The sequence below is a fragment of the Filicampus tigris genome, chromosome 11, assembly GCF_054856515.1.
Source record: "Filicampus tigris isolate MCC_2025a chromosome 11, RoL_Ftig_1.0, whole genome shotgun sequence".
Classification (NCBI taxonomy): Eukaryota; Metazoa; Chordata; class Actinopteri; order Syngnathiformes; family Syngnathidae; genus Filicampus; species Filicampus tigris.
The window spans coordinates 3724312-3744636 of record NC_141227.1 but is presented as its reverse complement, the minus strand read 5'-3'; the positions used below and the strand labels follow the sequence as shown (position 1 = coordinate 3744636).

Genomic DNA, 20325 nt, shown 5'->3' with positions numbered 1-20325 from the left:
ATGTGATTATGTTTTCAAGGCCCTCTTCATGAGGTACCTGAGGTGTGAAGCGATTTGAGTACCAAAGGTAGTAAAGCGCTATGCAAGTGACAGCCCATGTAGATATGCCAAGATTAATCGACTAGTCACAACGACGTCGGCAATTCATTTAATAGTCGAAGAGTTGTTTATGGTTTTATTCATTTGCCGGCAATTGCCGCTTTGTTTTTCTTTCGAAACTGCCTCATGTTGCGCTTCTCCTGCTGGCTGTATGCCTTGTCTGTGACGCACATGCACAGTAGTGGTAATCCGGGCATCCGTGATGCAAACAGAAGCATTGTGGGTAATGCAGTGGCACAGCTAACTCGCGTTAGCAACAGCGTCCAAAAATGTGATCGAGTTTTACCCCAAAAACTTATTACGATGCAAAACTCTCTCACCCACTTTTAGAAATACACTAACCCTGTTTCCTCCTCATGTCATATAATTTGAAAGCTATTAAATTTGAAAGGTCGTCACTTAACACAATCTATAAACTGACTGAATTGGTTTTAACTGTGATGTGATGAATCATGCAGGTGGACCCACCTCACGAAATCAGGTTTTTATTAATGAACTGCTGTTTCATTCACACAGAATAACTCACACACACACATGCACACAGTTTCCATATCATGACTAAAATAAGATATAGAATTGATAGACTATAACAATGGTTCTCAAAATGTCAAGGTCTTCCCGAGCGCAATCAAATGGAACCAAATGGTAGACTCGACCACGCTATTGCAGCATGTTATCCTAAACTAAAGTCATTAACCAGGGCCAAGCTAACCACAGCGTAATCATTTAGCTTTACCTCGATATATTTTTTCAGATTGGACGGGGAATTCTTGTAGGCGGCAAGCGCGTGGACTTTAGGTCTACATAGGACACTATGCATTCGCCAAGAATCGTTCTTCGATCCGACCAATACGAACATTTCCGCAGGCAAGGCCATGGGTGGGCATCAGCCATCTGCTGACTCGCTGGCGCTGGCTCGTTCTGAGTCGAGCCCATATTGTCGACACACTCCACGTCGTCGATCATTTCACCTTCCAATTAAATGATCATCTGTAGCAGGTAGCATTAGCGTCTTCTCGGGTGATGTCATAGCTTGATATAGAGCCAATCACAAGCTGGGATGTCCGGGACCGGGTGTAACCCTTCATACGATTGATGGAGATATGAACATAGGTCTAATTTATTTTTTAATCGTCATGCATCATATAAAACAAAAGTAACGTCCCTGTTTTAAAAATGTATAGAGTAAAAAGTAAAAACAGATACTGGTGTTAAAATGTAACGGATAAAAATAAATACCGTATTTTCCGGACTATACGTCGCTCCGGAGTACAAGTTACGCCAGCCATAAAATGCATAATACAGAAGAAAAAAACATATATAAGTCGTATTGGAGTATAAGTCGAATAGCATGTTGTTGCATGTGCCGTTCATTGCTTAATTAAAAACATGCTACAATTCAATAAATAACTTTACCTATTAGTGTTGTCACGATACCAACATTTTACTTCAATACTATAGTTGCATAAAGTACTGCAATACTCGTACTGAAATGATACTATGGCAAAAACTTAAAACATCAGTTAAAGAAACAGTGGAACAATAGCTTTCTTTTTATTTGTATTTTATTCAATTCAAACAATTACTATAACAATACTAATTAGAATACTGCTGATAAAGAGAACAGTTGAAGAAAAAACTTAAACAAAAAACAATCAAACACGGCTTATCATTTTATACATATATCCAGTACTATACAAAAGTCGTAGGGCATCAAAATATTTGTTGATCATTATTTAGTCCTTTGGGCAGTATAAAATCTCATTGAATATTTACTGTTTGACATCCCAGCCACAATGAAGTATGGAAGCTGAATGATTTGATTATCTATTGGGACAGTAGTCAGTGTTTGCAAACCTTTATTGAGCCAAGGCACCATTTCACATCGGAAAAAAAATCTCATGGCACACACTTAGTAAAACGATTCACAAAAAGTGGATACACAGGTTCATCATGTACCTTCTGTCATAGTGGAGCAACATTTGATTGTTCTTCCTGTTACTATATGTGGTTGGCAGACATAAATGAACAAAACCTTTTTTTTTTTTTTTTTTAATTAAAAAAGAAATTTGTCCAAATAATTGATATTGGATAATTTCTCATGGCACACCTGATGATCTCTCAAGTCACATTAATGTGCAACGGCACACTGGTTAGGAATCACTTACATAAATGATCAGATTGACCTTTGATTGTTAATTGAGTAAAATAGTCAAGTGATTTCACCCCATCATTCTTCTTGATATGTCAGCTGTTATATAGAAAGCCCACATGGTTAGATATTTGGAGTTATTAACATTTACTGCATTGATGGAGGTTGGTATCGCACCCAGTATGTTACTCAGCCTCATTGTTACAAAAACCCAACCATTTGTTTCATGTTTTTTCAAATGACTAAACACTATTGGTGCCTTTTCAGGACTTGGTGGTGTAGCTTCAGAGAAATATATTTTTTTAAAATGTATTTATTTTTAGAACAGTCGGAAGTCTTTGTATGCAGGCAGTTTTATCATGTCATTCGGCCTCTTCGCAATTCCAGTTGAACATATCATGTGTTTTTTGTTTTTCCCCAATGGCTTTTTCTTTCCCTTGCTGCCATGAAGCAGCTTGTTCAGCACCCAGGCAACATTTTCTATAAAGACAGTCTCCCATTGTAACCCTGGGTTGTCCCACGAGGCTACAGGTCTGTTGGGTCTTTAGCCAATAAGAGTGCATGACTGGCCAAGCCTATTTCTTTTGTGAATGCTGTTATTTTGTACAAAAACAGAATATTGAAATGTTTTTTTGTAATTTTCTTTTTTTTGATATGAGCTTTTTTTATTTACAATATTGTGGGGCTTTTATACAGCATCGTGAGCTTTTTATATATTGCCAACCTCCCCACAATATCGGGATGATTATCGTATCGTGAGGTTCGTATCGTGATATTATTGTATCGTGACATTTGGATATCGTGACATCCCTAGCAGATTGTACTCGTGTCTGAATTGTTATGGATTCTTAGGCGATTCTGCTCATTGCCTTTTGTCATCAGCCAGAAATCTTTTGGTGTGCCTCCAACAGAATAGAAAGTAAATATAAACTCCAACCCTAACATGATTAATAACTAGTTAATTGACCTCTCTGAAGCATTTTTGAGTAATTGCTTTCATTGGCAATGAGTTATGACTCATGAATGGACTGGATCAAGAAAGCTGGACATCAAACTGCTTAACCTTAGATGGTGTGTGTGTGTGTCAGTCTTGATGACATGCCAAATAACTTCATTGAAAATATATCGCTGGCGTCGGTCGGAATCCTTGTACCTCCAAAATCATCACTTTTCAGAAGACCCCAAAACCTGGATTTTTGTTCAACCAGCAAGCCGTTTTCAACACTTTACATTGGTTAAAGTCAACCTTAAAATCTTCTTTACAAGAATATGTTCTATGCAGGCCCGCTAGTCGATAAATGACATTCTGATTAATATTGCGCTTGTGATATATGAGTTAAGCAGTAAAAGCTATCCGTTTTTGTCCGTCTCAAGGGGCGGCCATTTTGCTGTCAACTGAAAATGACATCACCGTTGCTCAGGTAACGACCAATCATGGCTCAGCTTCAGAAAACAGGTGAGCCGTGATTATCAACTGAGCCCTGAGTAACTGTGATGTCATTTTCAGTCGACAGAAGTGACAAAATGGCCGCCCCCTGAGATGGCTAAAGTTGTGTGGATTTTGCTGCTTTACTCATATTCCACAAACGTAATATTATTCAGTATGCCATGTTTAGACTAGTGAAGGCAAATCAAACATATTATAGCAAAGATTTTTGCGGGGTAGAATTTTCCTTTATCCATCCATTCATTATCTATACCGCTTATCCTCACAACAGTCGCGGGGAGTGCTGTCTTCGGGCAGTAGGCGGGGGACACCCTGAATCGGTTGCCAGCCAATCGCAGGGCACACAGAGACAAACAAACGTTCACACTCACAATCACACCTAGGGGCAATTCTAGAGTGATCAATTAACCTGCCATGCATGTTTTTGGAATGTGGGAGGAAACCGGAGTACCCGGAGAAAACCCACGCAGGCACGGGGAGAACATGCAAACTCCACACAGGGAGGCCGGAGCCGGGATCGAACCCACGACCTCTGAACTGTGAGGCAGACGTGCTAACCAATCGACCACCGTACCGCCACAATTTTCCTTTAATAATTTGTAAAAAGAACACCCACGTGTGAACTAACCAGTGATCAATATTTAAGATTTGTGAAGAAATGTGACATTTCCCAAATTTTCACCAAGGACCTTTCTGCCTGACACCAGCGATATGCACATTTTGAGCCACATATCCAGCTGGCTATGGTGATGGTGTGAGCCTGTGAATCACCTACAATCATGCAGAGTGAGTGTGGGATGATGATGTAATGATGAGCAGCCTGAGTGAATCAAAATTGGACCTCAGGATTTTCTGTGTTGTCACAGATGGTAGTCGTGTGGAGGGGAGGGCTGTGTACCGGTAATCCAGCCATTAAAGCTCCTATTAAGACTGATAACTCCAGTTGTGGGAAATTATATTTTCAAATCAAACTGTGTTTTTTTTTTTTTTTTTTTTGGGACCTTCAACAAGAGCAGTTTTCAGAGAATAACAAACATAGTAGACCAGGGTTCCCAAATTGGCTTAGAGGGCCAAATTATGCAGGGACGGAGTTACCTTGTCACTCTGTTGCCACCCCCATAGGTAGGGGAACATTTTGATATCGGATTTTTCTTTTGGCATGCGTGCAGCATTCCTAGACCCTTAATACTCTGCCACAGTTTTTTTTATATTAGCTGCATATTTTAATAAAAAATGTGTGTGTATATAATCAAATTGTGATCGCCTATCGGTTGGTCCATCTAGCATTTTAAACGCCCTTTGGTTATCACTTCCATCGACCAACTCCTCCCAACCCTCTGCTGTCGCTGCCCCTGTACCATAAGTTGGGTGCACTAGTGCAACCAGTGCAAAAGGTTACTCTAGACCCCTTGTTGACATACTGGGTGGTTTCCTTGTAGACCATAACACTGCACTAAATCAGAAAGTCCTCCACCAAGAAATTGTCACTCCCTACAAATTATACAAATCAGAACAGATGAATGCCACACCTTTCCAAGGTATTATTTTATTTTCAAATTTTGCTAGGTAAATTTCTTGGCATTTGAATATTATTGTTCAAAGAATTACTTTGAACAATAACTGGGAGGGTTGACTATTTCCCTGCAGGCCTGTGTTGTGAACATACCACTCTAAAATTATTAACCAGTATGTCATTATTATTATTTTGTTTTCTGTTTCTCTTCAGATACAAGCCTTTCTTCCCATTCCAAGTACAGCCACCTCTGGGATCGACCTCTGATTTAGAATTGTCAGTCCAGGACAGCAGACTTGTGGAAGGCCGTCTGAGAGTTACTCTTATTGAATGTAGCAGGTCAGTCACTTGAATTGGATGTTAATTTCGTTGTGCTTTTCTCCTGTGCTGGTAAACCCCTTCATCTGACGTTAGTCAACTATGAATATATGCGCAAGTGCAATGTCTTGAAAAAGTATTCAAACTCCTTGGTATTTTTCATATTTTGCCACCTTACAACCACAAATGTCAATGTTTTATTATTGACATTTTATATGATCAACCAACACAAAGTAGCACATAATTGTGAAGTGAAATGTAAATGACAGATATTTTTCAAAATTTTAGGCCAATAAAAATCTAAAAATGTTACGTGCATTTGTATTTAGTCCCCCTGCATCAATGACTATGTTTACATGCAGTCAATATTTGGGTTAGAATTCCAATTTCTGAAACATTCGAAAAAAAACATTTACATGTGTGAGTGGACAGAGGCACTCCCACATTTGAATAACGCGATTGAAATAAAAGGCATTATATTCATGTCACACACCAAAGGAATAAAGCAGTCGATTTCCTCCGCGTTCCAAAAGTGTGCCATTGTGTTGCATCTCTGAGTTTCGCCATAATTGTTTACCTCTACTTGTGTATTTACAATGATTTGAGTGCCAGACATATGGACTTACACACACTGTGTCATTTTTGCCGTAGAGAGAGAAAGTATTGTGAAAAACGCCGCAGAGAAATCAATGTATTCAAGTTAGGCCCGCTACGGCGAGGATGCCACGCGTACAAGCACTTTCTGTATTACAAAGACCAAGATTCCTTGCGGTTGAGCAGAGTGTCCCGTGCAATCGTCGTATTCCGATCTGCGAATACACACTCAATTTGGGTTTGAAAAGCAGTAAATTATGTTCGGAAAGCAGTAAATGATATTCGAAATTTTAAAAACCTGAATACTGAGACAATTCGGTTTTTAAAAGGGTTATTTTGTCGAGCCACCTCTCCCTGCAACTACAGCTGCAAGTCATTTGGGGTATCTCTCTGCCAGCTTTACACAGCTAGACACTGAATTGTTTACTGTCGGGGTCTTTTTTGCAAAAAGATCAAGCTCAGCCAGATTGGATGGAGAGCATTTGTGAGCAGTAATTTTCAAGTCTTGACTCAGATTCTCAGTCTGTACTTGACTGGATCATTCTAGTACGTGTGTATTCTTTGAATATTGAATATTGGATTATCAAATTAATCGCTGATTATCTTTGATAATCGCTTATTTTTTTAGATGGACCTTTCTCAATTTAAAATTGTCCAAATCTTCAGAATTTCACCTTCTTCACAGTAAATATTCTCAGATTTCTGTAGTTCTCAATGAAAGCAGATTGATTATCTTGGTGTTGAGTCAAATAATACATTTGGTTTTACTTCAAAAACAATGATGGCCATTTTTGCCCCTTTCTGAAAAGTTACGTACAAAGCCATAAAATCATAAGGGTCCCAATATGAACCCTGTTTAAAGTGCGCAGTAGGTGTACTAACTTGGACATTTTTACCCTGGAACAGAGTATTGGATCTGTACCAAATTTATCTTGACCAAAAATTTGGAAAGACTTGTGCGTGAACTCTGCGGTTGCACTGTATAGCATCTTGTTTGTTGAAAGTTCCATACTCGCCTCTCCAAGCCGCACACACCCTTAGAGACAGATAAGTGGTGTTGGCAAGTCTCATACACTTGCCTTACTGAACGTGTGAACCTTGCTTTAGTGTGGTTGATGGAGTACAGAATGATCAGATCAATAATTCATGTTCTGTCCATTATAATTCAGTTACCTTGCCCTCTTAAATCACTAATGCAAAAATCTGCATACAGCTTGGTTGAAATTGAGAAATGGACATTTAGACTGACATTTGAAATACACTCAAACGACAGTCACTCTGCTTTGTTAGCATACCCAAAACACAAACGTAATTTTAAATCATTTGAAAGCTTTGTGGGTAGCTCGGTGGAGTTGTGGTTCTTATGTTGTCACCATTGTCTTGTGGGGTTTCTGCGGGTATTCTGGCTTCCTCCTACACAACCTTATTTTTCCTTTAAATTGGATAAAAATGATTAAAAAAAACTTTTAATACCATTCACTTAATCAAAGTGCACCAGAGATTAATATTTCAGCAACAGAAATTTGATATTTTATATTAAATATAGCTAAAGCTATTACTAGTCGCACCATATGATGAGTGGTCGCCCCAAATGACAATTATATACTTAAAGCGGAAGTCAACCCAAACATATTTTTTTCCAGAATATGTTCCCAGCAGGCTCACTAGTTGAAACACGGCATTCTGATTAATATTGCGTTTATGGAATATAAATTAAGCAGCAAAATGGACCCATTTTTATCCATCTCAGGGGGCGGCCATTTTGTTACTTTTGTCGACTGAAGATGACAAAGTTGCTCAGGGCTCAGATAACGACCAATCAAGCTCAGACATGATTGTTCATTGATATATATATATATATATATATATATGTATATATATGTATATATATGTATATATATGTATATATATGTATATATATGTATATATATGTATATATATGTATATATGTATATATGTATATATATGTTATATATATATATATGTATATATATATATATATGTTATATAATATATATATATATTATATAATATATATATATTATATATATTATATAATATATATATATTATATATATATATATTATATATGTTATATAATATATATATATATTATATAATATATATATTATATATATTATATAATATATATATATTATATATATTATATAATATATATATATTATATATTATATATATATATATATATATATATATATATATATATATATATATATATATATATATATATATATATATATATATATATATATATATATATATATATATATATATATATATATATATAGGGCTACAGAAAAGTTTTCAATGTTTGCATCCTGACCTTTAAAGCGGAAGTCAACCCAAACATATTTTTTTCAAGAATACGTTCTATATACAAACCCAGAATAAGCCCACTAGTAACACGGTATTCTGATTAATATTGCGTTTGTGGAATATGAGTTAAGCAGCAAAATCCACCCCTTTTTAGACGTCTCATCTACAACTGAAAATGAATCATAACTGCTCAGAGTTTAGGTAACGACCAATCACGGCTCAGTTTCAGAAAACAGGTCAGCCGTGATTGGTCGTTACCTGAGCCCTGAGCAGTTGTGATGTCATTTTCAGTTGACAGAAGTGACAATGGCCGCCCCTGGGGATGGCTAAAAACGGGTGGATTAACTCTTATTCCACAAACGCAGTATTTCTCAGAATGCCTTGTTTCAACTAGTGGGCTTGCATAGAACGTATTCTTGAAAAAAATATGTTCGGGTTGACTTCCGCTTTAAGGAGGATAAAAAAAGAGGCGGGCAGAAAATTTAGGCATCACGCCTGCTTTCAGATAATAGTCTATCATGAATTGGTGCTATTTAAATAAAACTAAAAGTTTTAATTTTATCATTAAAAAAGATCTATTTGCACAATGCTATTTAGGATGCTTACGGTTTTCCATGCCAGAGAAAATAATTTTAACGTGCTGTAAATGTCCAGCAAAACATACGAATCATCATTGTGGATGTTCCACTGACATTGAAAATACAGATTTGAAAGCTCAGTGAGGTAGGTGGTGCTTAATATCTTTGACCTGTTCCTGTATTATAAGCACAATAACTGGCAACAGTTGCCGATAATTATGAGCTGTTAAGTTAAAATAAAGACTAATCTTATATATTGGATTCCATTTTTTTAATCCAGCTCCAGCGGAGTCAGTGCCTTACCAGTCATGAAACTCATCACATGTCACTGCTACTGACCTCATTATTGCCCTTTTGTGTAAAAAGCATTAGTGAAAAAGCTTTTGAGTGGAGAAAAATCTTGTGATGAGAACTGGAAGGACACTGGTACACTCTTCAGTTTACACTTAGCATAGTGAGTAGGAGGTGCGCACTTTGCAAGTTCAATGCTGTGTTGGCTTCTGAAGAGGATGAGTAAGGTGCAGCTAAATGTGCCCCCAGAATGCTTTTATATGTATAGCGCTCTGGTTTGTTGTTACACTGAGAGATAATAAAACAGAAATAGTCTTACAGAAAGAAACAAATTAAACTAAAAATTCATCTGGATAGGGTATGCAGTCTACTTTGTTCAGATTAGTAGGGTCACACTGGGAATAATGGTACAAAGAGAGGAAAATGTTGTAAATATATTGGAAAAAAAAGCCTGTCATGTTACTTGGAGTACAGTATTCTTCATTCAGGCTTCTGAATGTTGTTTTTGGAGAAAGCAATCGTCACCAAAGCATACCTTTAGGAAACTGCTGCCCCCTAGTGTGCTCAGGTGGCCAGTACAAAGACCACTGGTGACAGTGGTATTACTGAGCTTTTAAATTTCTATTTTGCATGTAAGTGGAACATCTGAAATGATGATGGCAATCCGTTTTCAGGACATTTAGAGCATATTAAAATGATGTTTGGCATGGGAAAAAAATCACACAGCGTTTGGGTACTGTGAAAGAAGGCTGGTGCCTAAATCCTTACTCCACAATCTTAGAAGTGTGAGGCAGACTTGCTAGCAACTAGGCTCAATTTGTGTGTGATTAACCACAGTGTTTTGAAAGCCAAGTTCAATTTTACTCTCCACACTTAGTTGTGATACCTTGTTTTTTAATGAAGATATCACTTAAATTGCACCTGCCAGGAAAACTGAAGTCGGCTAAGATTTCAAAAAGAAATGCGTCATGCCACAATCCCAAGAAATTCAAGAACAAAGAAACAGTCTTAGTCTGGAAAAGGTTACATAGCTATTTCAAAGGCTTTGGGGCTCCATTGAACCATGTGGTCAGAGCCATTATCCACAAATGGCAAAAACTGGTAACAGTAGTGAATCTTCCCAGGAGTGGTTGACCAACCAAAATGACTCCCAAGAGTGAAATGAGTCTGACAATGTATCCAGGAGGTCACAAAAGAGCCTAGAATGACATCCAAAGAACAGCAGGCCTCCTTGTCCCATTAAAGGTCAGTGTTCATGACTCAACCCTAAGACAACATAGACTTGTCTTGATTTGAATATTCCATTCACTGACATGACAAAAGTTTTTGGAATGAGTGCCTCTGTAATGTCTGATTTAAAAATGACACTGTGTGCAAAGAACATTATGCAAACATGGCGGTGGTAGCGTGCTCTGGGGCTGCTTTGTTTCTTTAGGGCTTGGACTTGCTGTGATTAATGGAAAAAATGAATTTGATTGTTGACCAGAAAATCCAGCAGGCCAATGTACTGCCATCAGTTTCAAATCAACCCAGAATGGATTATGCAGCAGGATAACAACCTGAAACATACCAGCAAGTCCACGTCTGAATGGCAAAAAAAGGAAAACAAAACGTTTTGGAGCTGGCCTTAAAAAGGGAATGTCGACGCAAACAATTTTTTTTCAAGAGTATGTTCAATGCAAGCCCACTGAAACAGTATTCTGATAAATATTGCGTTTGTGGAATAGGTGTTAATCCACTCGTTTTTAGCAATCTCTGGGGGCGGCCATTTTGTCTTCTGTCGACTGAAAAAGACATCACAACTGCTCACAATGACCAGTCACGGCTCAGATTCAGAAAACAGGTCAGCCGTGATTGGTTGTTGTGAGCAGTTGTGATGTCATTGTCAGTCGACAAAAGACAAAATGCCCGCTCCCAAAGATGTCTAAAAATTAGTGCATTTTGCTGCGTAATTTATACTCCAGAAACGCAAAATTAATCAGAGTGCCGTGTTTCAATTAGTGGGCCTGCTGGGAACATATTCTTGGAAAAAAAACGTGTTTGGGTTGATACTGTGGTACAGTATGACTTTAAATGGGTAGTTGTCTAGTTGATGCTCAACAACATTCCAGTATGACTGAGTTAAATCTATTCTGTGAAGAAGAGTACACTGAAAAAAGTAATCTGTTTGTGTCCAGGTAATAATTCACCCAGGAGAATTCTGTCCATTTCTGCTTATTCAGAACCGTCATTAAACAATGTTCTTGGGGGAGTGAAAATACTGAGCCCTTCTTCACATTGTTAGCAGGTAGCTGCTTACTAGCTAGCTAGCTAGCTAGCCCGTTGATGACTTTGCCCTTCAGTTAATATTGGTGAAGAGCAAGTTGTCAGTCGCCCAAAATATGTACGTAAGGGCACATATATTAGACTTAATGAACTTGAAAATAAGTGGTGTTATACATTTCATTACATTGATTTGTAACTAGATTTTTGTATATGAACTACCTTTTAGCCAATCAAATGTAAATAAAAAGTAGAAGTTAAAAATAATTGAAAAAGGATTTGTTAAAAAGTAGCATCTACTCATAAAAGTGTATTTTAAAACTCAAATAAGTAACTAAACTCAAACTCTAAAAGAAAAACTCAAGTAGGATGAAAACAAAAACTCAAGTAGGATTCACTTGCAAATTGATATTTTTGCACATTAAAAACTTTGAAAAGTTGTTTTAATAAAGAATATGTTTTTGTAACTACTTGATAAATTGATGCAATTAGTTGCCTTACATTTTCTAAGTAGATTGAGCTCAAAATTGTTTTCAGTGTAGCCAAAATTTCTCCAGAGTGATGCGAAAAACTCATCACCAGTTATCAAAAATGCTTAATGTCAGTTATTATTGCCGCCTTTACTTGGGTTGTCTTTGTAATGCTTTAAAGCTGGTTTGGTAATTGGAAATATTTAAGTGTGACAACCATGCAGAAAAACTATTGAAATCGGCAAGGGGGCAAATACTAGTTCACGGCACTGGATATCTTGTCTGATGTGTCCTGTTTTTTTCTCTTCCCGCAGACTCTTCATCCTGGGGTCATATGACAGAGAAACCTACGTTCACTGCACTCTGGAGCTGAGCAGCCACCAGTGGAAGGAGAAGGCCCGTAGCTCGATCAAACGAGTGAGTAACATCTGACCATTATTTTCTACTACTTTTCTACCACCATGTTTGACCGTGGCGATGGTGTTTTCAGGGTGATGTGCAGTGTTACTATTATGCCAAACATAATGTTTTGCATTTAGCCCAAAAAGTTCAATTTTGGTCTCATCTGACCAGAGCACTTTTTTCCACGTTTGTTGTGTCTCCCAGGTGGCTTGTGACAAACATCAAACGGGACTTTTTATGGTTGTCTTTGAGAAATGGCTTTCTTCTTGCCACTCTTCCATAAAGGCCAGATTTGCGCAGGGTGCGACTAATAGTTGTCCTCTGGACAGTACGGTTGTGCAATTAATCGAAATTCAATTACAATTACAATTATGATTATTACACTCCCCAATTACAAAAATTGGCATAATCGTAAAAACCAATTATCAATATGCATTTATATCCAACGCACTACTGTTTACACAAGGAAATCATACTTTAATTGCACCTTTTTAATACATTTATAATAAATACTTTTATAAATTTAATTTGGTCCAAAAGGAACTTAAATAATTATGGTGTTTCAAAATGTATTTTTCTAAATATTTTTTTATGTTTAAACATTTTCTTGTTTTGTACCTAAGAATAAATGATCGTTTGAATGTTCGTGATTTCAATTATTACCAAAATAATCGTGATTAATATTTTATACATAATCAAGCAGCCTTACTGGACAGATCTCTGCAGTTGATCCAGAGAGATAATGGGCATCTTGGCTTCATCTCTGCTCAGTGCTCTCCTTTTTTGGTCTGAATGATCTTGGTGGGTTTGCGGTGGTCTCATACTCTTTCCATTTCAATAGCGTTGCTTGATCAGCGCCCTGCGAGATGTTTAAAGATTGCGAAATGTTTTTATATCCTAATCCTGCTTTAAACCTTTCTACAACAGTATCTCAGACCTGCCTGTTGTGTTCCTTGGTCTTCGTCATTTTATTTGCGCTTTAAACTGCCCTCTGAGTCTATCACAGAACATGTGCAATTATCTTGACATTAATTACACAGAGGTGGACTCTATTTTTCATCATCAGTTATTTAGGTCAACATTGGCTCATTCAGAAAAACTCATAGAACTTCTAGAGTGAGTTGGCTGCACTGACAGTAAAGGGGTCCAATAATATCGCACGTCCCACTTTTCAAAGTTTTAAATATCACATGAATTTTCATTCCACTTCACAATTGTGTCCCACTTGGTGTTGATTCTTCACAAAAAAAATCAAATTTTATATCTTTGCCTGAAGCCTGAAATGTGGCTAAAGGTCAAAAAGTTCAAGGGGTCCCGAATAATTTCGCAAGCCGTTGTAGTAATATAGTTGGATATTTTATATAGGATTAGGCATGATTGGCCTTTCGTAAGAAATCATTCGGCAAACCTCTGCTCGAGAAAGAGCAACATCCATTCGGCAGGTAAGTTTTCAAATGAAATGAGAATTTTAAATATGTGCTGCTAAATCAAAGCAGACAGATGAACACTCATTTTGGTGTAACACAATTACTTCCTTTCAGATGCGATATATTGGCTGCATCAGGTGTTATTGACACATTAATACAAGCCTATTTTCATCTTCCTTCCATTCATTAGGTTATCCCATTGTTGACATTTTTCGTGGCGAAGGAAACCTTTGATAATTGCCGCAATTTAGAGGCAAACCCAATTGTCGCTCCAGGCTCGACTGATGACCATTTTAGTGTGAAATGCCAGCCGTAACTACTGGCCGTGGCTCCAGCAAAGCTTCATGTTGCATTCTTTTCCTCACATATGCATGTGACATTTAATGATTCACATTTCTCAAGGGACGCTATCATTACTATGGCACAGTACCATTTGAGGAGTTTAACTCTTGTCCAGCAGGTGGCAGTAAAATACAAGTTCTGCTTTTCCCCCCTCTGGTAGTCATACATCACTGGTCTGATCTGATCGTGTGATTTTGACATGTTGAGAAAATTCTGCACTTTTTTGTAATGTCTCATGCCATACCTATTTGTAATTTTGTATATATTTAAAAACAAATGATGTCCTTTCATTAGGTTTGCATGACAGTTTGGATTGGAAATTTTCCAAGCTATTCTATCTGGGTAAAAATGCCTGGCAGATGAGATGGCTGAATTTAAATAAGTAGCTGTCTAGCTGATATGTAAATAAGCCCTTTATGACCAAGGGACATTTAATGATCCTTAATTGTTTCAACTTTTAAGTTGCTTATCCCGACCACAAGAAGAGACCCCCTTCCTGCAGATGTGTGGAGGGCTGTCAATACTCACACTCGGGCGATCAGTGGGCTCAATCGCTGGCTGGATGCGATTCCTGAGCTCCTTCGCTATTTTATCATGCGGCATCTGCCACAACAAGGATTTACTATTTACAGCTGCAAAAGGCGCAAAAATGAACCAAAATTTTACCTTTGGCCACAATGCGATATGGGATTCTAGTCGAGATAAGCCATCTTAAACTAAAAAGAAAAACTTTAACATATTTAGAAGTAGGCCTGCAGGATGTGTTGTTTGAACATCGCAATTGCGATGTGCGCATGCGCGATAGTCACATCGTAGGACGTGCGATGTTTTAGCTTTTTTTTTCTTGGAACACGCAAAATTTTGTTTTGCTTCATAAAAGCAGCAAGCTACTCCGTGCTCTACACAGCCTGTCTCGCTCACCCCCTCCCTCCTGCCAAGCAGTCACCGGCCACTCCCCCTCCACTCTCACAGCCACTGCTGTCTGGTTTGAGACGACATGGAGGGAGGAAGGGGAGACGACGGCAAAAGCGCAGTGGATTTAGTCCCCAAAAGAAAGTCAACATCCAAAAAATGAAAGTATTTCGGCTATAAAAAGGAAGATTCAGAACAACAAAATATCCTTTGCCAACAGTGCCTCGCCGATGTTGCTACAATCGCCGTCACAAGCACTTAAAAAACAATTAGAGACGCCTTCGCCAGTATAACTCCTTATGATAAGAACAGCACCGACAAATCACGGATGCAATATGTTTTACAGACCGTTTTAGTTATTGTTATATTTTTGTGAACAACTCAGGTGACTAATGAACCTGCTCTTTAAGTTTTAATATTTTTGTTTTAATTTGTTTACAACTTTGCTGCAGTTTCACAAAAGTTTTTTTTTATCTTAATGTTATATTTTTGTAAACAACTCAGGCGCTAGTACACCTGCTTTTTATTTTTTTTAAATATTTTATAGTTTAGTTTTAAAGGTGTTTATAACTCTGCTGCTGATTTAGAGTTTTTTTTATTTTCTTCTATTTTTTGATAGACTCAAATGACTCAAGGGTCTAGTGCGCCTGCTCTTTCTATTTTTTTGTTTAAAATATGTTTAATATATTGCTGCTGTTTACATTGAAGTGTGAAATACAATGTTAAATAATCTATTGTTACAGAGACATGACCTTTGTGATCCCCTTTATATACAGCAATCATCATTCACAGATGAACCCTCTTAGTCTGGATTAAACAATATTATATGAATACAATGATGTCATAGTGAGCTAACCAAATTATTCCCAAACAAATCTATTCAAGTCATCTGGTAAAAATTCAATTTTTAACATCGCAATATATATCGCACCCCCCCCAAAAATCGCAATGTCATTTTTTTCCAACGTCGTGCAGCCCTAATTAGAAGTGAACGTTTTGAACCCAACTGGAACTCGTTCACTGACGTTAACACGAGTAGGGAATGGGGATTTTAGTTGCCAGTCCAAACTCTGTTGTTCTTGGTCTCGTTTTTTTTGTGGAATCAATTTCCCAAATAAATGCAAATCACAGTCCAGTGTGACTTACACAGTGTACATGTTTTTTCCTTCTTCATGATGCTTTTTTTTTTGTATGGTACGATTTATATTCCCTATCAGCGCAAAACTCTTCAGCTGTGTCAGTTCAAAGCACTTGTATCCTTTTTGTGTTAATAAATGTATGGGGAAGCCAATTGAGAGTGGCATTTCAGTTGGATTTATCAGCTGTCTGCAGTAGGCGTGTGCCCAGCAGGACAACTTAGTCAGGATCAAAGGGTTTGCCATCTGGAAAAGGTCATATTACCATCTTATCTCCCTTTGTCATTTTTACTCATGATTGCAACATATACACTTTCCAAGTCGGTCCTTTTGAAAGGGACTTTTTTTTTTTTTGTGGGTGTCAATTGTTTTCATGTTAGAAAAACATTTACCCTTCCTTAAAAGTGGAAACTTGTGGATATTGATTCCGAGCACCATTATTTTGTTGACTTTTATAGTCTTGAATCTTCATTATTCGTACTTAAATCCTTCACCTAGTATTGAACTACTGATATTCAATACATTGCAAATTTTTCTTGTATACCAGTGGAGGATCTGCAGACAGTTTATATGCTGTAAATTAGGGATGCAATGTCAGAATATTCAAATGTCACAATAAGATAGGGGTGGGCGGTATGGCAAAAATATCATATCATGATTTTTAAAAAATAAAATCACAATCATGATTTTATCATGATTCTTTTTTACATTGTTTTTTTAAGACTAATTTGCACATTTCTGGATGTGGAGTTTCTTTTTGGGACCAACTCTGCTTCGTGGTGACTTTCCGCTATAGCTTCCCGCTATACAAATGAACAGGGAGGCGGGGAGTGTCACGTACGGTGCACTGTGCGTGCTGTGATTGATCGCTCGGGTATACGCGTCAACGGCTTTGCGCCGCCATAGAGCTAAACTGTTTTGAATGTGCCATGTCGACGATCAAACGATCTTTCGGCTTTATGAGATCGTGAACACGTCAAACCGCTTAACGATCTAATATCGTCATATCGCTCACCCCATGATAAGATAATATGAACCTCACGATACGATAATTATCACCATAATGTGGGGAGGTTGGCGATATATAACAAGCTCACGGTTCTGTATAAATGCTCACGATATTGTAAAAAAAAGAGCGCTCATATTAAAAGAAAAACATCACAATATGTACATAATAACAGCATTTACAAATAAATACGCTTGGCCAGACATGGGCTCCTTTTGACGATTAGCGTGGGTCTTAAACATACTGTAGGTGGCATCAAATTAAACTGCACTAGTAAATTTACCACCAGAGGGTGCTGGAACTGCACAAATGGAAAGCAACTTGGGATTTTAAACAGATTTGCTGCTATTAATATCGTGACATGACGACGACAATATATTGGGGCAATTTTGATATTGCGATATTGCCAATATTGTGACATCCCTACTGTAAAGTGTTTTAGGTTGATATACAATCGTGCTAAGTACGTTAACAAGTGGTAGTTCAATGATGAGGTCCCCACTGGTATAATTGCTGGCTTCGTTACTTAAAGTTCAATGTGATGTGTGTGTTTATTTAAGAAAAGCCACCAAATCATCAGAATTCTTTATAGTACTCCTTTATGTATTGTGGTATCCTTAATTTCTTTGTTTTGCCCCTGGTTGATCCAAGGGCTTGATAGCTATAACAAAGGCCCTGTGATAAGCAGCCTTTCGGGTGCAGCCAGATTTTATCGATCAAATTTCCGTTGGTTTTAGTCCCACTAGGGAGCCGTTCTGTTTGAATCAACTGTCTTTTCACACAAGTCATTCAAGTGTTATTGTCAAAGGCAATTTTTTTGTCTGTCACACTATGTCACTGTACATTACTTCACCTTTTGTGAATGTTCTCTTCGGAAGCCATCTTTTACTAGTTATTTTATTATTTGTGTTTTGGGGCTTTTGCCATTCGTTTATGCTGTAACAGGAATGCAGAAACATTAGTTTCAGTCTTCAATTCGTTTGGCATTGTGGCTTCAATGTAGCATTCTTCGGCATTCACATTATCGTTTTGAGGAGAATTGCAGTCTCTTGTTTTGCATGAATGCTGCCTATTTCAGATGAACCCATCCACCCATCCATTATCCAAACTGCTTATCCTCGCGGGTGTGCTGGAGCCTATCCCAGCTGTAGGCGGGATACACCCTGAACCGGTTGCCAGCCAATCGTAGGGAACACAGAGACAAGTCACTTATCTCCAATTTTGGAAACTTTTTTAATTTTCACTTTAATGCGATGTCTGTAACGCAGAAACATGATTCATGTAAAAATAACAAAATGAAAAAAATTGAGATGTGTGTTTCACATGACAGCGACGATGAAGGTCCTTGCAACACAGCAACAAGCTGCGCATCATCTCCTCTGTTGTGACAAATAAACGACCCCACTAACAAGTAGTGTTTTCACCGCGGAGGTGAACGAAGAGTCGCTAAGTGTGCTAATCGCTAAAGTGAAATACAGAGTCAAGAATAGTAAAACACTCACCATTACTGTTGGGACCAAAAGATTCAAATAATAATATGATATGTATTTCAAGCCATACCGCTAAGCCCTCCGTCTCTGTTTGAAGCAGTTAAGTCTCTAGCAAAAATATGGAAAAAATACTGACTTATGTACAAAGAACATGTACATTAGTACAAAATGTAAAACATTTTGGAGTTAAAAATTGATTTTTATATCCGCAATTGCACATAAATGCATATTTATACTTGACGGCAAGTAGTACTGTAATACTTTACTGCCTCCCTCACAAAACCTCTTTAGTGTCCTTGCATTATTGAAGTAATAGCTTTTAATGTTTTTGATGGTATAATGGCATTTTGTAAATGTTACAGTATATTGTGAATATTGCACTGAAGCTTCATTTCAAGAAAATCACAAATTAAATCGAAATCGCAATGTCAGTCAGTCACAATACAATTTTTTCCTAGAATCGTTCAGCCCTACTATTACTGTTTAACATGGACTCTTGACTTTCCTCCTCGCATGGTTGTTTTTGTTCTTTTTTTTTTTTTTAAGTAGTGGCTGATTTTGCCTGTCATTTCTGCAAAGCTAAAATCATTAACCTTACTCTGACACGAAGGAAAACATTTTTTTTTTTAAAACAAACATGACATCTTGGATGAAATAAAAACAGGCAATATTTACCTGTTTGTACCATCCAGCAGGGAAAATCAGGACGCAGATAGCACTAACTAGTGGAAAAATGAAACCTGGGAAAAAACACGATTCGATCTGTATCTGCTTTGGTAGTTGATTCTTTCCGGTGCGCCACTGTTGATATAACGCATCCACAGTGGCGCAATGCTGCAACTGCAATTAAAATAGGTAGTTGCTGCAGAGGGGCATCAATCGCTCAATCAACACAGTTGGAAATTTACGCTGTGTTGAGCGATATCAATCACTCTGTATCGAGGCGGCCACCACACAATTTTGAACACTTTAAAACCCCCGACTCCACCAAAGTGAAAACAGGCTTCACCTCTATTTGTAAACAATAGGTGAGCCTCAAAAACAGAAAGGCCAGATTACAGTTTGCCAAACAACATCTGAAAAAAAACTTAACAATTCTGGAGCAACATCCTACGGAAAGATGACAAAAAGATCAACTTGGACCAGACTGATGGGGAGACAATAGCATGGAGAAGGAAAGGAACGGCTCATGATCCCAAACATAAAACTTCAATGAAGTATCGTAGTGTTAATGTCATGGCATGAGCATGTATGGCAGCAAATGGAACTGGTTCCTTTATATTAACTGCTGATATGACTGCTAACAATAGCAGCCGAATGAATTCTGAAATTTATATTATCTGTTCATATTCAGCCAATTGCTTCAGGACTCATTGGAAGGCATTTCACAATGCAGATGGACAATGACCCGAAGCATACTGCGAAAAGCATCAAGGTTTTTTCAAGGCAAAGAAGTGGAATGTTATGCAATGTCCAAGTCAATCACATGACCTGAATTCGACACAGCATGCATTTCACTTGCTAAAGACAAAACTGAAGGCAAAATACA

The 20325-nt window shown here is 37.6% G+C and overlaps 1 protein-coding gene across 1 annotated transcript in view; it reads left to right on the top strand.

Moving 5' to 3' along the window:
• The window catches only part of pdzd8 (PDZ domain containing 8), a 50758-nt gene that overhangs the window by 1743 nt on the left and 28690 nt on the right, over positions 1 to 20325 (top strand). Inside the window, exons 2-3 of the mRNA XM_086044698.1 lie at positions 5425 to 5550; positions 12376 to 12478. Of these exons, the coding sequence (XP_085900824.1) occupies positions 5425 to 5550; positions 12376 to 12478 (229 nt within the window). The remainder of the gene's footprint in view (positions 1 to 5424; positions 5551 to 12375; positions 12479 to 20325) is intronic.